The sequence below is a fragment of the Corythoichthys intestinalis genome, chromosome 8, assembly GCF_030265065.1.
Source record: "Corythoichthys intestinalis isolate RoL2023-P3 chromosome 8, ASM3026506v1, whole genome shotgun sequence".
NCBI classification, from domain to species: Eukaryota; Metazoa; Chordata; class Actinopteri; order Syngnathiformes; family Syngnathidae; genus Corythoichthys; species Corythoichthys intestinalis.
The window spans coordinates 48,599,040-48,620,085 of record NC_080402.1 but is presented as its reverse complement, the minus strand read 5'-3'; the positions used below and the strand labels follow the sequence as shown (position 1 = coordinate 48,620,085).

Here is a 21,046-nt window from a genome sequence, read left to right as displayed (position 1 = left end):
TGAAGTCTATGATTGAACATTATTATTAATGAATATATTAGTGCTGCAATGATTAAGTCAAGTAATTTGATTAGAAAAGGCGAGTCAAATTCTGCTGCTTCGAAGATTCGTTTAATTACACTATAGTGGTGTTGAAATTGTTTGTTTTGGAATTGTTTGCATTTAAGTTTATTGATTTGGGTGTATACCCTGCCCTCTAGTGGCAACCGTGAATATGACATAACCAGTGTTAATAATGTTATTTTTCTTTTCCAGTAGTGAGTAATCTAATTAATTACTTTTCCAATCTTTGCAACGCTGTAACTGTACTGAGGATGTGAAGGGGCGTGTTACTACAATTTGGTTGAATGAAGCACGAGTTGTCGACAGTTGATTTTTTCACGCAATAGCTGCTTCCTGCCTGGATAGAGCAGAGCGGGAGGTGGGAAGAGGGTGGTGAAGCCGTTCCAAACGCGATGATGATTGGCTTGGTGGGCAGATCATGCCTTTTTTAATACAGGTGTCGAAATAAACTCTCTGTTGTTGACAGCAGCTTAGCTAAATGGCGGGGATTATCGATGCAAGAAAATCTACCTTACGTTTTGTCATGATTTCGATACTTCTACTGTTGAAAAACTACTAAGATTATAGCTAGCTGTGGGACAGTTTACAATGTATATAACATCTTGTGAATAATATTGCAGTACCATAGATATTTCAACAGGCTTATAACATCCTTTAAATAAGACTTACTAGAAGCATATTTTAGCAGGTTTATAAGTTACTTCAAATAATCTACTATGATTAGCATTTTTAATAGGCTTAGTGGTCAAAAGGCACTATAATATGAATATACTTTAAAAATATTACTCGCAGGAACAACAAATTAAGACTGTCTGTGGCAGTTTTTCAGAGATTTGGTTAATGGTCAGTTTACATTTGTGTTTTCTTAACAGACTAATATATTTGATCCAAATAAATACCAAATGTTTGAAAAAACTGTAGAGTGATTTTATTCTTCAATCAGTTAATAATAAGCATCTTTGATGTGAAAGATGTTATAGAATGTATAATGTAATTACGTCTAGAACATGAAAAGTAACATCAGCTACTTTGCTGGGTAACTAATTACACTAAAGAGAGTTACTAACTCAATTATTTTTTGGCACAATTTATTTGTAACTACGTATTTAAAGCAAGATTAACAACACTGGACATAACTCATTTAATATGGATGAATCCAGCTGCTCCCTTTTAAGATCAACATAAGGTAAGGATTTGTTTGAGCTAATATGTTTTTATCATGCATATCTAATACAGTTTCAAAGGTATATTTGCATTTTTGTGGGATTATGTGTTTGAACAGTTTGTTCAATGTAAAAACGTTAGCATTTATAGCATTTAAGCTTGCGAACTTTTGTTATGCAAGTTAGCCAATTGTTCTTTTGTTGTACGTGGATCACAATTTATTATTATTATCATTTTTAATACCATTTGAGGCTATACTCAGGTATTTTAATTTATTTTTAAATGAAACTGCAATTCTGCATAGTTGGAAGAAACACTCGGGAATTGTATTTTGTATTTGCAATTAATGTCTATTAAAGTGCAATCTTAGCAAGCCTTTGTTTTACATCTCCTAAAATTTATTCTGCAATGCATTAACTGTTCCTAATTCGATTATTTTGGCTAATTAATTATGAATACATTCATATATTTTAGTTTGATATTTAACTTTATAGTGAAAAAAAAAAGGCTAAAATTTGCTCATAATTGAAAATGGGAATTTTTAATTGCCTAAAGATGCTACAAAAGTAAAGCTCTACATCTGTGCTCGATATCAAATTACTGTCTTACAAATAAATGCAAAAGATACGGTAAATCTGTTTATACTCACGGCTTCCGGCTGGTACGCGAGTCGTTCCTGCAACCGCACACAAAGACTTGTGACAAACTTACTCGAAATAATGTTGGAAAAATTAGTAGAGAGAAAAAAACTCCTACCCTGATTGCCCAGCGGAGATCCCGGTGGTCTCGCTCTCCAGGCAGTTTCAACCCATCCCAAAGCTGCTTGTACTGGAAATACCTGTCCAGCAACAAAATGCTCTTTTCTTTGGAACTACATTCTGATAGTACTGGTCCACAAGGAGCCTTACCTGGATACCGGGTCCATTTTCTTGATTGTTCGTTGATTCACGACTGGTCGAATGACTGAAAGAACAACAACCATAAATACCAAGATGCTTCTTTTAATTAATAAATGAAAAGAGTCCTTCACCTTTGTCACATTGCCTTAAGAATTCATATAGGAAAATCAGTGCTCTAAGGCCAAAAAGGTGCAGAACCCCTGCCATGTTTTACCAATCCAGCTGGCAGTTTACTTACCATTGTCCAGAGGTGGGTAGAGTAGCCAAAGATTTTTCTCAAGTAAGAGTAGTATTACTTCAAAATAGTGTTACTCAAGAAAGTAGCCATCTAAAAGATGTACTCATGTTCAAGTAAAAAAGTATAAGGTGAAAAGAATACTCAAGTAGTAATATTGTGAGTAACTGCTTATGATGTTTGATTTTTTTTTTTTTTTTTAAAGTTTTTTAAAAAATCGTTTTTATCCATATGAACTAGTGGTGTGAGAAATTTCCGATTATTCGCGATTCGGCCGTGGAAGATTCGAGAACGATTCACAAACATTATCTTTTTATCTAAAATCTTAAAAACAGTTTTAAAACTTTCACATGTCAAAAGTAGACAGAAGGAAAATTATGGAACAACGGGAGCAATTTTAACAACTTTAACGGTTGATTCACAACATAAAATTAATTGAATGTAGTTTAAAGCTGCTGATACAGAAGGGGACTTGAGTATTTTGTTTACTGTTTTGAACTGATAACTTGATACTGAAATAGTAATTTATTTAAGCCTCAGAGGCTTTTTGTACAATTTCTGTAACTAATGTACGAAACATTAAAAGCAGGTAATAGCTTGGGGGAGACGGGGCTTGGGTTGGGGGGGGGGGGGTAAGCCATAGTAAGCCAAAGAAAAACAAAAAAAACCCCATTGAATTCCTACGAGGGAAAAAAAAAAAAAAATACAGAAACAAAGCATCATTCGTCCAAAGAGCACGAGTGCCCTCTAGTAGAGGAAATGATCCCTAGTTTGAACAGTGAATAGTTCCTAATATGAATATGAAAGGATCATATTGCCGGTTTTCCGTGGCCAATGGGTGACAAATAAAAACTGGGAGAGAGGTTAAAATCCGCGCTTTCGAGCCATGTTTAGGGCAGTGCTCCATGTCAAATACTTATTTTTTTATGGAGCTTTAAAGACTCCACGTGACTGAACAGGCCGGAGTGATCATAGAACAGCAATCTTGAGTCTGATTGGTATAATGGAGTCATGTGATTATTGTTGTGATGTCTCATTGGTAAAACTGGTAAAGCTACTGATAGCATCGCTGGCAAAAATAAATAAAATCCAATATGTAGAATAAAGAAAAATGTGACTAACAGCCCAAAGTAGTGGAAAAAGAGTAGCGTTTCGTCTTTACTGAGCCATTCAGGTAAAAGTGATTGACAGGTATGTAGCTTTGATCCAGAGAAGCTTAGTAGCTCTACGATCAAAGGCACAAATGTGTCAACCATTGTTAAAGTTGCAGCCCAGTCATAAGTGTGCTTAGGCAACTCATTGTGTAAGTGAGAGGATGTTCTCGAAAGAGTCAGCGTCAAAGCCTGAGTGGACTCACTCAATGAAGCATTTGATAAAGACAAGCATTTTTCTATGGTATGCTTGTTTAAAAATAATTCACATTATGAATGTGGCACCGTGGGACAGTAACCTGTTTGGAACTTTTGTCCAAATAAAAACTTTTCGGTATCGGTAGATTCTCAAAATCAGGTGACTCGGATGCAAAAATGCGATCGGGATATCCCTTGTTAATATAGATGATATTGTGCTGAGAAAAAATACCATTGTTAAAAAAAGCCACTGTAAGCACTTACTCATTACTTGAGTATCTTTTCACTAAATACTTTTCGACTTGTACTTGAGTGCATTTTTGGACAACTACTTTTGAGTAATATTTGAATGCTACTCCTTACTTGAGTAAAACTTTTTGGCTACTTTACCCATCTCTGCATGTTTCGTGTAGTGTTTAAGATAGTCAAATGAGTCCCTATAAATATACCAGATGTGATGATATTATATCATATATATAATACAGTACAATACTGCTAGCTTGTTTTTCTAGTTGAACAAATGGTGGACTTACAGGATTTGGGTTTCGTCTGGAGGTCGCTCTCGCTTCTTGTTCGTGTCTGGAACCAAACAAAAGCATCTTTTAGTTCATCACAGTGTAAGCACTCTTGTTGTCTTGATTGTTTTTTTAATACATACAGAGCGTGTGCTGGAGGATCCAAAGCTGCTGAGGGAGATTCCCACCATCTCGTCATCACTTAGCACGCTGGCTTTGTCATTTTCATTTTCCGAGTCATTTATGTGCAGCTCAGACAGACTATTCTGCAGCAAACTGGAGCAATCTGTGGGAAATTAGTCAAATGTATGTTTACGACATGCACTATAGCCCTGTCAGATGTTTCTACAAGGAGGATCCATCAGCCTGGTTCTAAAAGATAATGATGTAAAAAAATATTGCGAGGAACGTACACCACGAAAATCAGACTACAACTTTGATTGTTTTCAACCTGGAAGATAAATACATTTTATGAATGAAGTTTTTTACTGTGAAAGATTGTAAATAATGTTTCAGTTTTTGTTCTTTTGCCCATAAGGAAATCTAGCAACTAGTTATTTAATGGGTTTGTTTCTTTGTTAGTATTTTTTTGAGATACAGTGAGAATGAAAAGAAGTATTTGACAAATGGCAAAATGGCTTTTGGCCAATGGCAGTTTTTTTTAATTAATTAATTTATTTTTTGCATATGGCAAAATGGCTTTTGGCATATGGCCTTTTTTTGGCACATGTCAAAATGGCTTTCAGCATAGGACATTTTTTGGACATATGGTAAATGGTGTTATACTTGTATAGCGCTTTTCGGCAGTTTTCTTTGGCATATGGATTTTCAGGCCCTGTACATCCATGCCATTGACGGCCATACAGAGTCCAAATTTCCCATTCATTTTCAATGGAATCAATAGTTGCCAATGGAATCGCACAACTTGGGTGCGCGTTGAATGTCAATGCGCTGTAATGGTAAGTGTATGAACATAAATCACAACCCCTTTTTTCTGCCATTGAACATGAATGGGAATTTTGGACGTGCATGCCTGTCAGGGTGCCAGGTGAATGTCAATGTGCTGTAATTGTAAGTGCATAGTAAAAAAATCACAATCACACGTTTTTCTGCAATTGAAAATAAACAGGAAATTTGGATGTGCATGGGCTGCAAAAAAATGCCATAAGCCCAAAAAGATGAATCAAAAACAAACTGCCCCATGCCAAAAAAATGCCATATGCCAAAATCCATATGAAAAAACAAAAAACAAAAGCTATATTCCAAAGGCCATTGTGCCCTATACCAAATACCACTTTTCCTTCACAGCCCCGCTGTATTTTTATTTAGTTATGTTGGATTTGGGGGCTGACAACACAAATCAGGGAGATTTATGATCAAGGGCTGTGTTGAAAGTCAGTTTCAGTCGCTGTTGCTCACTTGCCCTCAGCACTTGCCCTCGGGGGAATCCCCACTGCCATCTTAAGGGCGGTTCCATCTCTCTAAACAACTGAAGTGAACTTGGTGAGATCGACCCTTAAGGGCTTAGTGATCGAGTTAACAACGATGGTCACTTCAGAGCTTTATAGTATATAGGGTTATAGGGAAAAATATGACCATGCAGTGGCGATGAAGCTCAAACACCGTTGGCTCCTGTCCATTTATCACCAAAGAAGAAAATGAATTAAGGAGCCAGCATGGTGTTTGAATGTTATACCAAATTGCTTTTCAAATTGTAAAATTTATCATTGTTAAAAAGGAAATTAGACTGTCTAGTGTCAGTGGCAATTTTGCAAATACATACGGTATCACATGAGCTCCAAAATAAAAATAAATAAATAAATAAATAAATAATAAGTATAAAGAGAAATAACTGAAAATATAAACACTTTGTCATTGACTTAGTTATTGTCATTAAAAATCACAAATAGAAAAAACTTTTTTTTTAACCTGTCTTGTTCAGCTGCTTGACACGGAAAATGGAGAACTGAGTAATGGCAATTTTTTTGCTTTGCCTTTGCAATTTCGCTCGTCGCATTGTCATTTTACCGAAAGAAATGGTCTTTCAATCAAATGCCGTTGGGATAATGTCTAATAATTTCAACTAAAGTACGTTAATTTATTCAAACAACCAAACTGTCAACAAATTATAAGATAAAGACCAATAAATAAATAATAAATTGCCGGAATAAAATTTGATACAAAACTAATAATTCTAATAATTCCAAGGTACCGACGTACTGCCATCAAGCGCAGGCTACGTCTCCGTCTTAATGACATGAGTCTGCGTATATTTTGTGTGATTTGGAATAGGCAGTTTAGCGCTACTCGAACATGTGGTTGATCCATGAATGTCTAGCCTTTGAGTGAATGAGGGTAAGTGTGTTCCATTTACTTCTTTTACTCCCCCTCAGCCTTCAAAGTGGCCTCCGTGTGCATCATAGCAAGGGCTGAGGGCAGGTGAGGGTCGGCAACAAAAACCATTTTTGAAACGCAGCCAAGTTGTTTCTACTTTTACATTACTATTTCACATTATCACCCAAAGAGCCTATGACGACGCCAACGTGATGTCATATGTACCCTTGTGCCTGATGTTCCCCTCCAACTCAAAGTTTCCTTGCGAGTCAACGAGCGTGATGATCTTTTTGCTTGACTCAGATTCCTGGCTTCTGATGTTTTTGTCACAGTTCCTGGTGTGTTCGTCTCCCTCATCAAACAGAAGACCGCTCACCGCTTCATCCTTGTCCGAGAGCTTATCGTCCCAGATGTGTGAGTGTCCATGTGCCTCATCTTCACATGTCATTTCAGAATGGAGGTCAGAGATTGATTGATGGTTCATTCTGTCTTCGTCAAGAACATTTTGACTCCTGGTGTCAGGGTGGTGCTCATGCAGATGGTCCGCTATTTCTTTATCTTCACTCCCAATTTTATGATGGGAATCATGGTAAGAAGTATCTGGTTTGTTCTCAACTTCATGAGGAACATCATTCTCATTGTCATGGTGGAGATCACAATGTGGGTGGTTCTGCTCTGGTTTCACTTTCTTGTGGTCATGAGGAATATAGTCTTGGATGGTATCAGGGTCACGTTCATACTGAAAATGATGGTTCATCTTGTCTCCTTGAAGAAAATCTTCATTCCTGGTATTTAGTTGAAGATCACAGTGAAGCTGTTGGACCACATGTGCTTTCACCTCTCCCTGAGGAATTTCGTCAGTCCCGGGGTCAAAGAAATCAACTGGTTTTTCATCTTCCTTTCTGGTGTCTGACTGAAGATCACATTGGAGAGTCTCTGGTTTCTTCTCGTCTTCAAGAAGAAGGTCTTCATTCCTGGTGTCAGCTTGGAGATTACAGTCAGACTGGGAGTAAACCCCTGAATTCCTCTCGTCATAGTCGCTTGTGTCAGGATGGAGATCACAAAGACACTGGTGGTCCTTCTTAACATCATCACTTATAGTGTCAGGGTGTTGATAAGAAAAATACTGGTGCTCTTCCTGTGTTTTTTTCTCATCTTCACTGCTGATGTCAGGGTGGAGCTCTGACTGGTGGTACTCTTCTGGTTTCTGCCCTAGTTTCTGATAGTCATCTTCATTCTTGCTGTTCGTGATTAGTCTCCAGTGAGGCTGCTGGTTCTCTGGTTCCTTCTGTTCTCCATGAGAAATGTTGCCTCCTGAACAGTCCCTTTCATCGTCTTCCGACCCTTGTGTGGAATCATCATAAAAACTGTCCCGTGATCCGACATTCACTTTATCGTACCTCATCTGGGAACCCTCTCCGCAACTGTCCCGCTCTTCTACGTCGTGCTGGTCTTCTGGTCTGAAAGTGCCGTAACCGGATGTCACCACAGAGGTGCCATCGCTGCAGGCGTCTTCCTCGTTGACATTTTTTCCAAACTGGACCATGGAACCATTATCTTCGTCGGTACCAGTATCTTCGTCACTGGCATCTTCTCCGGTTTGGACCTTCGACAACTCATATTCGTCAATCTCTTGTTCCTCCTCGCTGGACCAAAAGGAGGAACAAAGGGAGCTCTCGTCCAAGTCCTGGCACATTTGGTACATTCTGTTCTCTTGCAGGGTTCCCAAGAGAAGGAGGATGATGGACCTTGTTAGAGCTCTTAAGACGCACCTAAGCTGATTAGCTGAGCAGGTTGATGGCACGGATGATTATGACACCTCCTGCAGGAGGCTATTGGTGTTGCATGTATCGATCGATTTTACACAAGTAATACACTACCTTTCAAAAGTTTGGGGCCCCCCTGACAACTTGGTTTTCCTTCAAAGTCACACTTTTATTTTCTGAATGAGTTGCAAAATGAATAGAAAATATCGTCAAAACATTGACAAGGTTAAGGATAAGGATTTTCTCTATCAAACTTTGCTTCAAAGAATGCTTCCTTTGCAACAATTACACCTTTGCAAACCTTTAGCACCCTAGCTGTTATTTAGCTCAATAGGGGTTGAAATTTGTTGACTGTGCTGGCCACTCCATTACAGATAGAATACCAGTTGCTTGCATCTTCCGTAAATAGTTCTTGCATAATTTGGAGGCATGCTTTAGGCCATTGTCGTGTTGTAGGTTGAAATTGAATTAATCAAGCGTTGTCGACAGGTTATGGCACGGCGTTGCAAAATGGTGTGATAGCCTTCCTTATTTACAATCCTGTTGACCTTGTACAAATCTCTCACTTTACCAGCACCAAAGCAACACCAGACCATAATGTTACCTTCCCAATGCTTGACAGATGACATCCGGCACTCTTCCAGGATCTCTTTAGTTGTTCTGAGTCTCACAAATGTTCTTCTCTTTGATCCATGCGTCTGACAAATGTTCTTTTCTTTGATCCAACGTCCAAACACTTCAAACTTCGATTTGTCTGTCCATAACACCGTTTCCCCACTCTTCCTTTGTCCAATGTCTTTGTTCTTTTGCCCATATTAATCATTTCCTATTGGCCAGTCTCAGATATTGCTTTTTTTCTTTGGTGTCTGCCCTGAGGGCCAGCATCCCGGAATCGTCTTTGACGTTGACACTGGTGTTTTACGGGTACTATTTAATGAAGCTGCTGGATAAGGACCTTCAAACTAAAGAGTTATCTACTTGTGTTCTTGCTCGGTTGTGCAGCAGGGCCTCCTACTTTTCTTTCTACTCTAGTTAGATCCTGTTTGTGCTGCTCTCTGAAAGGAGCATTGCACACTGTTGTAGGAAATCTTTAATCTCATTGCAATTTTTCTTATGGAATACCCTTTATTTCTAAGAACATGAATAGATTGTCGCTATTCACGTAAAGGTTCTGCTTTTCCGGCCATTTTGAAAGTTTAATCGAACCCATAAAGGTGATGCTGCAGACACCAAAGGAAGGTCAGTTTTATAGCTTCTCTTACCACCTAAAATATTTTTAGCTGTGCCAACATAATTGCACAAGGGTTTTCTAATAAACTATTATCCTTTTAAGGCAACTAGCAAACACAAAGTGCTATTAGAACACAGGAGTGATGTTTGCTGGAAATAGGGCTCTATACAACTATGAAGATATTGCATTAAAAACCAGACATTTGTCATTAGAATAGTCATTTACCACATTAATAATGTATAGAGTGTATATCAGATTAGTTTAATGTTGTCATTGAAAGTGCTTTTCTTTCAAAATTGTGGAAATTTTAAAGTGACCCCAAACTTTTGAACGGTAGTGTACATTAGAGTAGGCGGTATACCGAAAATTTACCGTTGACGAAATTCTTCACGATGACGGACGTAATTTTGACCATGTCGGTAAATTCGGTAATTTAATAAAACAAGAAAATATAGTCTTTTCATCCTGCTTTAAACTTGACGGTTCGGTTAGTTCATTCCCCTTTAAGTAAACAGTCAGTGTGCTTACGTATGAAGTCACATGGTTATCAGGAAATCAAACAAAAAGAAGCCCGGTAGGCTAACACTAGCGGCTAACGCTACAATCAAACGTGATGGAGTCGGGCTTAAGGGAGCTTCGCCAAAAAATTCACCTGACATTAAGTAGACTCTCGGCGGCCTCCAGACAGGGTTTTACCCGCTGTCCTCTCTGGTTCTCACGATTTCAGGAGAGGGTGCTTTCAGTGCTTTCTACTGGTAGCCAGCTCACAGGATAACGCTAGCCGCTAACGCTACAAATGAACGTGATGAGTCGGATAACGGCTCTAACCTTGCCAAAATGGCTGAACTTAATGAGTGGATTGGGCATGGACTGCATCTAGCAATCAGTAAGTCGCGTTATTTTGTATCTCTGTGTGTGTGTGATTTCTCTGACAGCTTTTATGATGGTAAAGCATAAAGTATAATCCAACAGTGAAGCCTATAATATGACCGTTTAATGGCCACTGCCATTTTTCTGTATGTGCTGCTTTAGTCCGTGTCATTACTGCCATCATTAAATCTTAAATGTTGGCATAAGAGCAATATAGCTTTAATGTGGTTGTGTCTGGGTGGGGGGTGCATGCAAAAAATGCTCTGGGAAAAAAAACCCTGTAACTTTGAAGTAAACACTTGTGTTGAGTAATTATGTCACAGCAGCCATTAACAATAAGTTGTCTGTTTGAAGTGTACTGTTCAAGCTGTAAGTAATTTGTGTTACAATGACATGTTTTCACAGTCGGCGTATTGATTTTTATAATGTTGTACATTGTTCTAGTCATACAAGCGGTTATAAATGTTCATACTTGAATTCTTATTGTTTACAAGAAATGTTTATATACTTAATGTTTAGACTGCATGTACAATTGTTACATTGAAAGCTGCTAAATAAATCAACGAGAAGCAGTTAATTTATCTTTCAAGCAATGATTCAGATTTTCAAATTATATAACAGTCTGCTTGGGCAAATTTATCGTCATTTATCGTTATCGAGGTAAATCTGCTCAATTTACCGGGATATGTACTTAAGGCCATATCGCCCAGCCCTAGTGTACATAAAGATTTTTAAAAAAAATTATATTGAAGATCAAATTTATTAATACCAAAATATATTCTAGACCAGTGGTCTCCAAGCTATTCCACATAGGGCCCCAGTGGGCGCAGGATTTCATTCCAACAAAACAAGATGACACCTTTGCACCAATATGGTGTCTTACAAGTGTAATCAGTTGATTGCAGTCAGGTGCTGCTTGTTTTAGTAGAAACTTTATTGGTTAAACTGTCGGTACTCGATCAGATGGAACGAAAACCAGGGCCTATAGCGGCCCTTGAGGACTGGTTTGGAGACCCCTGTTCTAGACTAAATTTAAAGTATGTACTTCTGTTCATATGGCCTTTTCATTATTTACACAAATAAGCTCCAACACAAGCGCTGTATTGCAAATATTGCCAACTATAAATATTTATATTGTTATAAAAATAAGTAGTGAATCAGAGTTTGAAGTGAACTTTCCCTAAATTTTTCCTTGCTTGTGTCAAACTTAATCTTGCCCCATTAAGAGGAACCACAACTAAAAAGACATGCTGGCTCTATACGATTAATTTTAATGTTAGTAACACATCTATAATATATAACCTTTGAAACTAATTTGCCGTTTAATATAGTATTAAAAACAATTTTGACGTAAGTTGCATTTTTTGTTCATGTGGTAATCTGTTCTGGGTACTGACGTAAAATGGTGACGATGAATGCTGTAGCGACCATTTGTAATGATGAGGTCAACCTTTCAGCCTTCTCCGTTCCAGCCAATGTGAAACGAAAATAATGAAGACTGACCAAGACAGGAGTGAAAATTGAGCTTAAAATGTAAACAACATGCGGGAGGAATCTTCATTTGGTCACGTTCGATGGTGTGTGTATGTGTGTTCACTGTTGCCAATGCAAATGGAGAGCATCTGAAGCAAAAGATCTCCACTTAATTTCTGTCGCTGTCAATGTTTGGCCACTTGCTTGATATTAAATGTTCTAGAAATATATGAATAATATAAATGCGAGGCATCAAAATCACCCATGGGTCTTTTGGAAGCTAGACTTGTCAAATCCCATACTCCCAATTTTTTCCTCAAACTTTTTGCTTTCATGAACGCTTCACTCGCCCCCTTATTTTATTCTTGACTGTAAAGTCCATCTAAAAGCGTGACAATGTCAGACAAATTTGGCTTCACGCTTCTACTCGAAAACAAGGAAGAGCATCAATCTACGTCTTCGCCTCAGAATGCACTGCAAAAACATGTTGTTAATATTGTCGGCAAGAACAATTTTTATCACTAGAACACATGCTCATAAAATTCAAACACCACATATTGATCGTAGAGGCCAGCGGTTGCATTTGTAGATCTCTTTGTTTGTTGTTTATGTGTCATGTAGGGAAACTTAACACCGAACCCTGTGAATGCACGCATTACGAACAGAAAATGCAAATAAGTAGAAATCTTACCAGAATCTTGCCTGTAGTAGGATTCTTCACAGACTACCGACTGTCCTTCTATCTTCCTGCTCATCAACAAGAGAAAGATGCCTTCAGATACATGTAGATGTTATTAAAAAAAATATTTTTTAGCATTGTTATTGCAGACCTCAAAACTTTTCTTTTGATAAGGCGTCTGCCACATGTATCAGGCTCCAATGTGTGATGTGTCTCGCTGCCCTCGTTTTGCTGCTGCATGCGCCCATAATTTCTGGCACTTGGACTAAGAACCTGCCAATGTTTAAATAATACATAAGTGACACATGAAAACATTATCATTACAAATAGGAAACGGGAATTGAGAAACACTATTTGAGATGAAAAAATTGGCACTTTTAATCAGTATAAACACTTTCTAAATGAAATATATGAGATGTTGATCTACAGCATATTGAAATGGTTTTACTTTTAACATTTCACCAGCACAAATTGCCTCAGTGCTTCTCAACACATGTGTCATTTTTTGCAGGTGGCGGTTGTGTGTCTTACTTGTGTGTTACGGCCCTCGCCATGTGACAAAAAGCTCTCAGGAGATGTGCCGATATCACTTGGGCAAACTAGAAGAAAAAGCCATACACGGAGATAACTGAATATACACGTCAAGCTGTTGCACGCAGATTACACAGCTACACTCACATGCATGGGTCTCAACTCTCAAACACAAACATTCACAAACATCTGATCACTCAGCCAGGCAGAGGTGCGCACACACCTATCTCCTTGGTGAAGGCGGGTGGTCTGGAATTCACCCTGGCGTCAGCAGAAGCAGTAGGCGCGCTGGGAAAGCCGATATTTTGAATCAACGGTTCCTGATCTGACAACATAATGGACATAGGTTAGACTGATAAAACCAGAACCCTAGTGGTTTTAAAAGCCCCCAAATGACAAATTACAGCCATGGGCCGAGCCAGCACCACCATCGGCTAGCTGGTATTACCTGAATGAACTGTGATTAGTGGCTCATGCATTTATTTAAAAAATACTTTTGTGAAATGTAATTTGGCGCCTGTCGTACGGTGGCTAAGAGGTGTCAGGCGAAATGCAAAGTCCAAACACTTTCCAAATAGAAAAAAGCACTAACACCAATGGCGTATGATCGCGTATCGCAAGTAACACGTCACTTCCGCTCATTAATATTCATGACGTTAGCTACTGTTGCTAAGGGGGGGACACGCTACCGTTTGTCCCCGATAGGAAATGAATGGAAATCGTGCACGAAGGAGATGTTTACAGAGCTAAACCTACCAATTCTGTCCGAAAATGATGTCCCTGGTGCCACATTTACAGGTAAAGATGTGGAAAAACATAAAAATGTTCAGTTAAAGAAATGGCTTGAGTGTTGAGGGCTGAAAAAGACAAAAACAACGAGCCCACCTAAGCATAGCCTTAGCTTTTTTATCGACACCTTTTTCTTACACGACTGACAATGAATGACATTCTCCCGTTTCAACAAGCTATCCTTTACCACCTGCCCTGTCTTTCTTATACAGTGCCCTCCATAATTATTGGCACCCCTGGTTAAGATGTGTTTTTTTAGCTTCTAATAATTTTTTAAAAATTCAAATAATATGGGACCTTAATGGGAAAAAAAAAAAAAAAAAGAGAAAAATCCAACGTTCAATACAAGTGCATTTATTCAGTGGGGAAAAAATCCCACATAAAGAAATAACTATTTGACATAAAATAATGTGTGTCACAATTATTAGCACCCCTGGTGTTAATACTTTGTACAACCCCTTTTGCCAGCAAAACAAGGTCTGGGGACTGAGATGGCCATGGGAGGAGCTTGATTTTGTGTCTGGTGAACCATTTCTGTGTAGATTTGGCCATATGTTTAGGGCTATTGTCTTGCTGAAAGACCCAGTGACGGCCCATCTTCAGCTCTCGGGCAGAGGGCAACAGATTTTGATTTAAAATGTCCTGGTATTTCAAAGCATTCATGATGTCATGCACCCTAACAAGGTTCCCAGGGCATTGCTAATAATTGTGATACACATTATTTGATGTCAAATAATTATTTCTTTATGTGGGATTTTTCCCCCACTGAATAAATGCACTTGTATTGAAGGTTGGATTTTTCTCTTTTTTTCCATTAAGGTCCCATATTATTTGAATTGAAAAAAAAAATATTAGAAGCTAAAAAACACATCTTAACCAGGGGTCCCAATAATTATGGAGGGCACTGTATATTATATCCTCTGGTTGTCCTACGTCTCTGACCGTTCTTGGGGGTAATTCATATTGTTAGTTTTGTGTAACAATCGCAAATGCTACTCGGTGACAGCCAACGAACACTTTTTATTTTTTTCATTAATAACAAATCTTAATTCTATAATTTATTTACACTTCCTCCATAAGTTTTTTTTTTACAACAGAAAAGGTAACAGTGGCAGTCAGATACCATTTTAATTGTTTTCAGGTCATTGTCGGACAGAAGCAGAACGTCACGCTAAAAAATAAGTTAAAAATATCAAAATGGCTTACCTCTTTGTCATTTGAAAGACCATGCCAACCCAACAAAATGTTTACTGCATATTAGGGCTGCAGCTATCGATTATTTTAGTAGTCGATTAATCGATGAACCATTAGTTCGAATAATCGAGTAATCGGATAAGGAACATGAAAAATTTAATTACCTGAGCTGAGCCTCAAATGGTATAGAAAATAAATGAGGATCTATGTACAACAAAAGAACAATTGGCTAACTTACATAGCAAAAGTCCACTAGTTTAACTGCTAGATAATGATAACTTTTTTACAATGCTCTTAATAAATTGTTCAGACACATATTCCCACAAAAATAGGCTAAATATACCTAAACTAAATTACGAATGCATTAAAAAAAAAAAAAAAAAAACATTAGCTCAAACAAAAACTTAGCTCATGTTGGTCTTAACAGGGAGCACCTGGATTCAGCTATGTAAAATCAGGCAGACTAGAAGGCAGTGCATCCACCCAAATCAATAAAACTAGGTCTTAACAGGGATCACCTGGATTCAGCTATGTGAAATAAGGCAGACTAGAAGGCAGTGTATCCATCCAAATCAATAAAACTAAATGCAAACACTTTCGATATAAACCATTAAAACGCCACTTAAACGAATACTCGAAGCAGCAAAATTTAATTCGAATCCTTTTTTCTAATCGAATACTCGAGTTAATCAATTAATCGTTGCAGCACTACTGCACATGAAATGTGAATGGATTCACAGAGGTGGTGTTAAAAATCTGCGCAAGTTGATTCATTCTTCACATTTTTTCCTCCGAGTTTTTGGTTTCAGGAAACGTATGAAGAAAACATCCTTCATATGTCGTAATGTCTAGAGTTGTTTCAACAAGTTCCATACAAGTAATGTTTGATAGGCATGTTCATTTTTGAACGATTACTGGAGAAAAGTAGCAGAAATAACATAGCTTCTATGCAAGGGCGGGTCTATAACGCCCCACTTCTGCTTTACAATGCGACGTCACGGTCTAAAAATAGCATTCGTGCTGTACGTTATTGCAAACGCTTTGCAAAAGGAAAAAATAGCACGAATGCAAGCGGGCACGACACGACTCCCACTTGCCAACGAACTTTTCCAAGTCGGCAAAAGCACAAACCCCAATTGCTCAAATGCAAAAAGAAGAGAAGTTACCTGAATCTTGCTTGTAGTAAGATTCATCGCAGACTACTGACTGTCCTTCAATTTTCCTGCTCATGAACAAGAGAACGAACATTCAGCTACACATACAAATTATGAAAAAATATATTTTTTAGCATTGTTATTCCAAACCTCAAGACTTTTCTAGTGACGAAGCGTCTGCCATGGGTGTCGGGCACCATTGTGTGAGGTGTCATGCTGCCCTTGAGGTGCTGCTGCATGCCGCCATCTTTTTGGGCACTTGGACTTAGAACCTGGCAGAGTTCAAATAATACCCAAGTGACAAAATAAAACTTTATCAATACAAATGAGAAACAGTACCGTATTTGATGAACAAGATTAAACGGTTAAAAAAAGGTGTAAAAATGGGCACATTTATCAACATGAACACTTTTAAATGATTGAAATGGTTTTATTTTCAACATTTCACCAGCACAGATTGCCTCAGTCCCTGTTAAAACACGCCCACTCTTTCAGATGTGGCAGATCTGTTTATTACCTGAGTGTTACGGCTCTTGTCCTGTGGAAAATAGCTCCCAGGAGATGTGCCGATGTCACGTGGGCCAACTGGAAGACACAGCCACACAGAAACATGACTTGATTTACACGTCAAGCTGTTGTGCACACCGATTACCCAGTTACACTCGCATGTACGGGTTTCTCACAAATACATTCGTACACATAACTAAACTAGGCAAATGTGTCCATTAGGCATGTGCCGGTATGAGATTTTGACGGTACGATAACCGTGAGCAAAAATACCGCGGTTTCACGGTATCACGGTATTGCAATTATAGCTCCCAAAAATTTTGAGATGTATGGGTTAAAAAAAAAAAACTTTTTTCCATTGAACAGGATTTTTTTCCCCGACCATAGTTGCAAATTGGAACATGAATATACTGTTAAAATAAATAAATTATCAATAAAAAAATATTTGAAATCAAATTAAAATAAATATAACTTATAGACTATACTCACAGCCACAGCTCAAGTTGCACAATATTACAGCAAGAACAAAATAATTTCTATAAAGTAAAAACACTTCTGAATAAAATTTTTAAAAATTTATACAGGATGACTTTTTTTTGAGGGTGGAAAAGCTAAAGTGAAGTTTCGCCATTTTCAGCCACTGTGTCAACTCTAGTCTACATGATGTCATGCCTTTGTGTTAAAAAGAACATAAGGAATTCATAAGTTAGGTAAAAATGTATAAGTTAGTTAAAATGTCAAGATTGTTGTGGAAAGGTTTCATCTAAAAAATAAAAAAAAAACACATTGGGAGTGAGACCTCACCGTGATCCAGCGAACGTGGATTTGTACTTAGGGCAAGATCATCGTTCGCAATTAGCGATCTTTGATGCTATCACTTTTTCCCCTTCATTCAAGCGAATCAAGCTTGTTTTCTCACTCTGCGGCTGTAACACTCAACGAAGTTGCTCTCCCAGCTGAGCCTAGGCTAACATTCATCTTTGTAAGCTTTTACTTAGTTTGTATATTGAATTTGAAAGGAAAATGTGTGTTTTGTTTTTGGCGAACTTTTTCCATGGTGCTAATCTGTGGAAGCTACTCACATGGAAAAATCTAATTGTACAACATTTTAAATGTATTCATTTTGTATATTAAACTTACCACGATTTGAGAGCTCAATAAATTGAAGAACAGTACGCCTTATGTTTGGAGTAATTGTTTTTGGGTTAGCTGGCTGTGTAGCCGATAGCGTCACTCTCATACACAGCAACAAACGGGAGGGGGTGAGCGCTGCTGCGCCAAGCCGCTTCTGGCTGCATTTTTGACACAAGAAAAATAGCGAATACCGCACTACGGTCTGACGGAAAATTTTAGTGGTTTTGAAACCGCGACGTGTTCACACAACGGTAAATCGTGAAACCGGTAACCGGCACATGCCTAGTGTCCATACATACACACACCTTTTTCCTTGGTGAAGACGGGTGGTCTGGGATTCACCGTGGTGTCATCCGAAGTAGTAGATGCGCTGGCCAAGCCGCCATTCTGAATCAAGTCTTCCAAATCTGTGAACACAATTTACATAAAGTGGACTTGTACACACAATGTAGAAGACCCGCTCCGAATAAGAGTGAGACTGGACTAATGATTTGGTGTGTTTTATCATCAAAGATCTCATCCAGAGCCTTAAGGAAACCTGGGCAGATCACATCCACCGTTGGGGCATTGCCACCGAGGAGCTTTCCAGCCACCTCAATTACTTCGGGCCGAGAGATAGGACAGCCCACTTTGGAGTTCCCAGACTCTGCTTCCTCAAATGAAGGCGTGCCAGTGGAATTGAGGTCTTCGAAGTAGGGCTGCAACTATCGAATATTTTAGTAATCGAGTAATCGACTGAAAATTCTATCGATTAATCGAGTAATCGGATAACATTTTTTTTAGGTAACGAGCAATTATAAATATACATGAGAAAAAAGACATTTAATCCAATATTGAACCATTTTCGGTCAATCAATGTCTTTATTTTCGATGTACATTGTTGAAAACAGCAGACAATTGCATCTCAGATGTGACTAGAAAAAAAAATTCTCTGCTTTCACTCAAAAAACTTCTAGATCTTATGAAAAAAATATTTCTTACCTAAAAATGTAATTACGCTTGATAACACACATCACTTGAAAATTACGTGTTTTTTTCCCACGTATTGTAATTGAATTTCTATTTGTGTCAAGCTATTTTTAAGTTCTAGTTAAGTTTTAAGTTAGTCTAAACTCGAAGTCCTGATTGGATTTTGAGTTTTTGCAGTGTTCAAAATAAATGTATGATACCTGCTGTACTGGAGCACATTAGGGACCAGTGCTACTTGGTATTTTATTCAGCAATGACTACTGAGCTAAAACTGACAATTAGCTTTATTATGTTTTAGTTTTACACCCTCATCACTCTACAGCGCTGTGTTTTTACAGATTAAATAAAGCCTGTATGTAAGACACGTTAGCCACGCATCGACAGTTGTCATAATCGATAGAAACCTAGCCCTCCCAAGGGCTAACGTTACATGAGCGAGTGACAGTAACGTTATATTTATTAGAGCTGAGAAGTCTACAGCTTAAAGATGGCGGCTGTTTAATAACGACACCCAGATGCGGCCGAGTGTCATTTCGCATCTAGTCCTAAATGCATCTATGAGACGCATCGGACACTACCTGCTACCACACTAGCATCATGCGGGCGTAGTTTTTAGCAACGTCAGCGTAGTTTGTAACGGCTATCGGCTGCAGTAAGGTTTTTTTTTTTTTTTATTGCTTCTTCCTCTACGCACGTGACGTTAGTGCGTTGTCCTGCATTAAAAGTAGTCCGGGCAAAACGTGATGCTTAGAGCTGGCAAAATTAAACGATTCCCCGAGGTGAATAAAATTACTTGGATCAGTTTTTAAACTCTGGTTACTCGAGTTGCTCGAGTATTCGTTTCAGCTCTACTTCGAAGTATTCTCCCCACCGCCTCACGATGTCCCGAGTCGAGGTCTGCATTACACCATTTCTACTACACACTAGAGGTGTGCAAAATTTCCGATTCTTAGATTATTCGCGATTCGGCCGTGGAAGATTCGAGAACGATTCACAAACATCCAAATTCCGATTATTGAAATATGCCAAGTAAAGCAGAAGTAGGACACACTCAGTGCGCCGCGCGGTCTTCGGTACGCAATTAGGGACGGAGCGAGAGTAGCTAAACATCATGCTTCTCATTACCCGGCCCCTCGGGTAACGCCAATGCTCAACTCACGGCTCTAGCTCAACTCATGCCACGAGATTAAAAAAAAACAAACAAAAAAAAAACAACAACAACGTACCTGACTGCTGCCGAAAAGCTGCTACAAGCCACATTATGTTACGGTAGATATCATTTATATAGGACTAGATGCATTATAGCTTCGGTATCGTTACCAGCACATCTACAAAAAACTAGATACGGCCGTTAGTAACGGCCGCCATCTTAAAGCAGTACACTTCCCAGCAAGGCTGTTGTTGCGAACCTTCCAAGCGAACCTAATTAACTTTTTATCTAAAATACTCCTAAATCGGTAAAATATTGACTTGAATCTATCTTTAAAATAGTTTTAAAACTTTCACATGTTGAAAGTAGACAAAAGAGAAATTATGGAATAACAGGAGCAATTTTAACAACTTTCACGGTTGATTCACAACATTAAATTAATTGAAAGTAGTTTAAAGCTGCTGATATAGAATGGGGACTGGAGTTTTTTATTTACTGTTATTTTTGTATATTTGTTTACTGCTATATGTTAACATGATACTGAAATAGTAGTTTGGTTTAGCCTGAGAGGATTTTTGAACAATTTTGGAACTAATGTACAAAACAAATTAAAAAAAAATAAATAAATAAATAAAAGGAGTGGGGTGCATCAATAATCGTTTTATAATCGAATCGGAGCCTCTGAATCGTAATCGTAATCGAATCGTTAGGTGCCCAAAGATTCCCAGCTCTACTACACACAGTGTTAATTAGAGCTGGGAATCGTAATCGAATCGTTAGGTGCCCAAAGATTCCCAGCTCTACTACACACAGTGTTAATTAGAGCTGGGAATCTTTGGGCACCTAACGATTCGATTACGATTACGATTCAGAGGCTCCGATTCGATTATAAAACGATTATTGATGCACCCCCCCCTCATTTTTTATTATTATTTTTAAATTAAATGTTTTGTACATTAGTTCCAAATTTGTTCAAAAATCCTCTCAGGCTAAACCAAACTACTATTTCAGTATCAAGTTAACATATAGCAGTAAACAAA

The 21,046-nt window shown here is 38.2% G+C and overlaps 2 protein-coding genes across 4 annotated transcripts in view; one reads left to right on the top strand and one right to left on the bottom strand.

The window, feature by feature from the left end:
* The window catches only part of hyls1 (HYLS1 centriolar and ciliogenesis associated), a 32,404-nt gene that overhangs the window by 4,395 nt on the left and 6,963 nt on the right, over positions 1 to 21,046 (bottom strand). Inside the window, exons 3-15 of one of the 2 annotated variants that reach the window (XM_057843167.1) lie at positions 18,193 to 18,294; positions 16,764 to 16,831; positions 16,397 to 16,518; positions 16,259 to 16,314; positions 13,333 to 13,434; positions 13,110 to 13,177; positions 12,730 to 12,851; positions 12,591 to 12,646; positions 4,369 to 4,511; positions 4,244 to 4,289; positions 2,136 to 2,190; positions 1,984 to 2,065; positions 1,877 to 1,903 (exon numbers count right to left, since the gene is read on the bottom strand). In XM_057843167.1, the coding sequence (XP_057699150.1) occupies positions 1,877 to 1,903; positions 1,984 to 2,065; positions 2,136 to 2,190; positions 4,244 to 4,289; positions 4,369 to 4,511; positions 12,591 to 12,646; positions 12,730 to 12,851; positions 13,110 to 13,177; positions 13,333 to 13,434; positions 16,259 to 16,314; positions 16,397 to 16,518; positions 16,764 to 16,831; positions 18,193 to 18,294 (1,049 nt within the window). Of the gene's footprint in view, positions 1 to 1,876; positions 1,904 to 1,983; positions 2,066 to 2,135; positions 2,191 to 4,243; positions 4,290 to 4,368; positions 4,512 to 6,784; positions 8,917 to 12,590; positions 12,647 to 12,729; positions 12,852 to 13,109; positions 13,178 to 13,332; positions 13,435 to 16,258; positions 16,315 to 16,396; positions 16,519 to 16,763; positions 16,832 to 18,192; positions 18,295 to 21,046 lie in introns of those variants that run through there. The other variant, XM_057843166.1, reaches the window with a different exon arrangement.
* col9a1a (collagen, type IX, alpha 1a) overlaps positions 9,174 to 21,046 on the top strand; it is a 130,136-nt gene continuing 118,263 nt past the window's right edge. The window contains exon 1 of one of the 2 annotated variants that reach the window (XM_057843165.1): positions 9,174 to 9,564. The gene's annotated coding sequence lies outside the window, so the exon portion shown is untranslated. Of the gene's footprint in view, positions 9,565 to 9,794; positions 10,443 to 21,046 lie in introns of those variants that run through there. The other variant, XM_057843164.1, reaches the window with a different exon arrangement.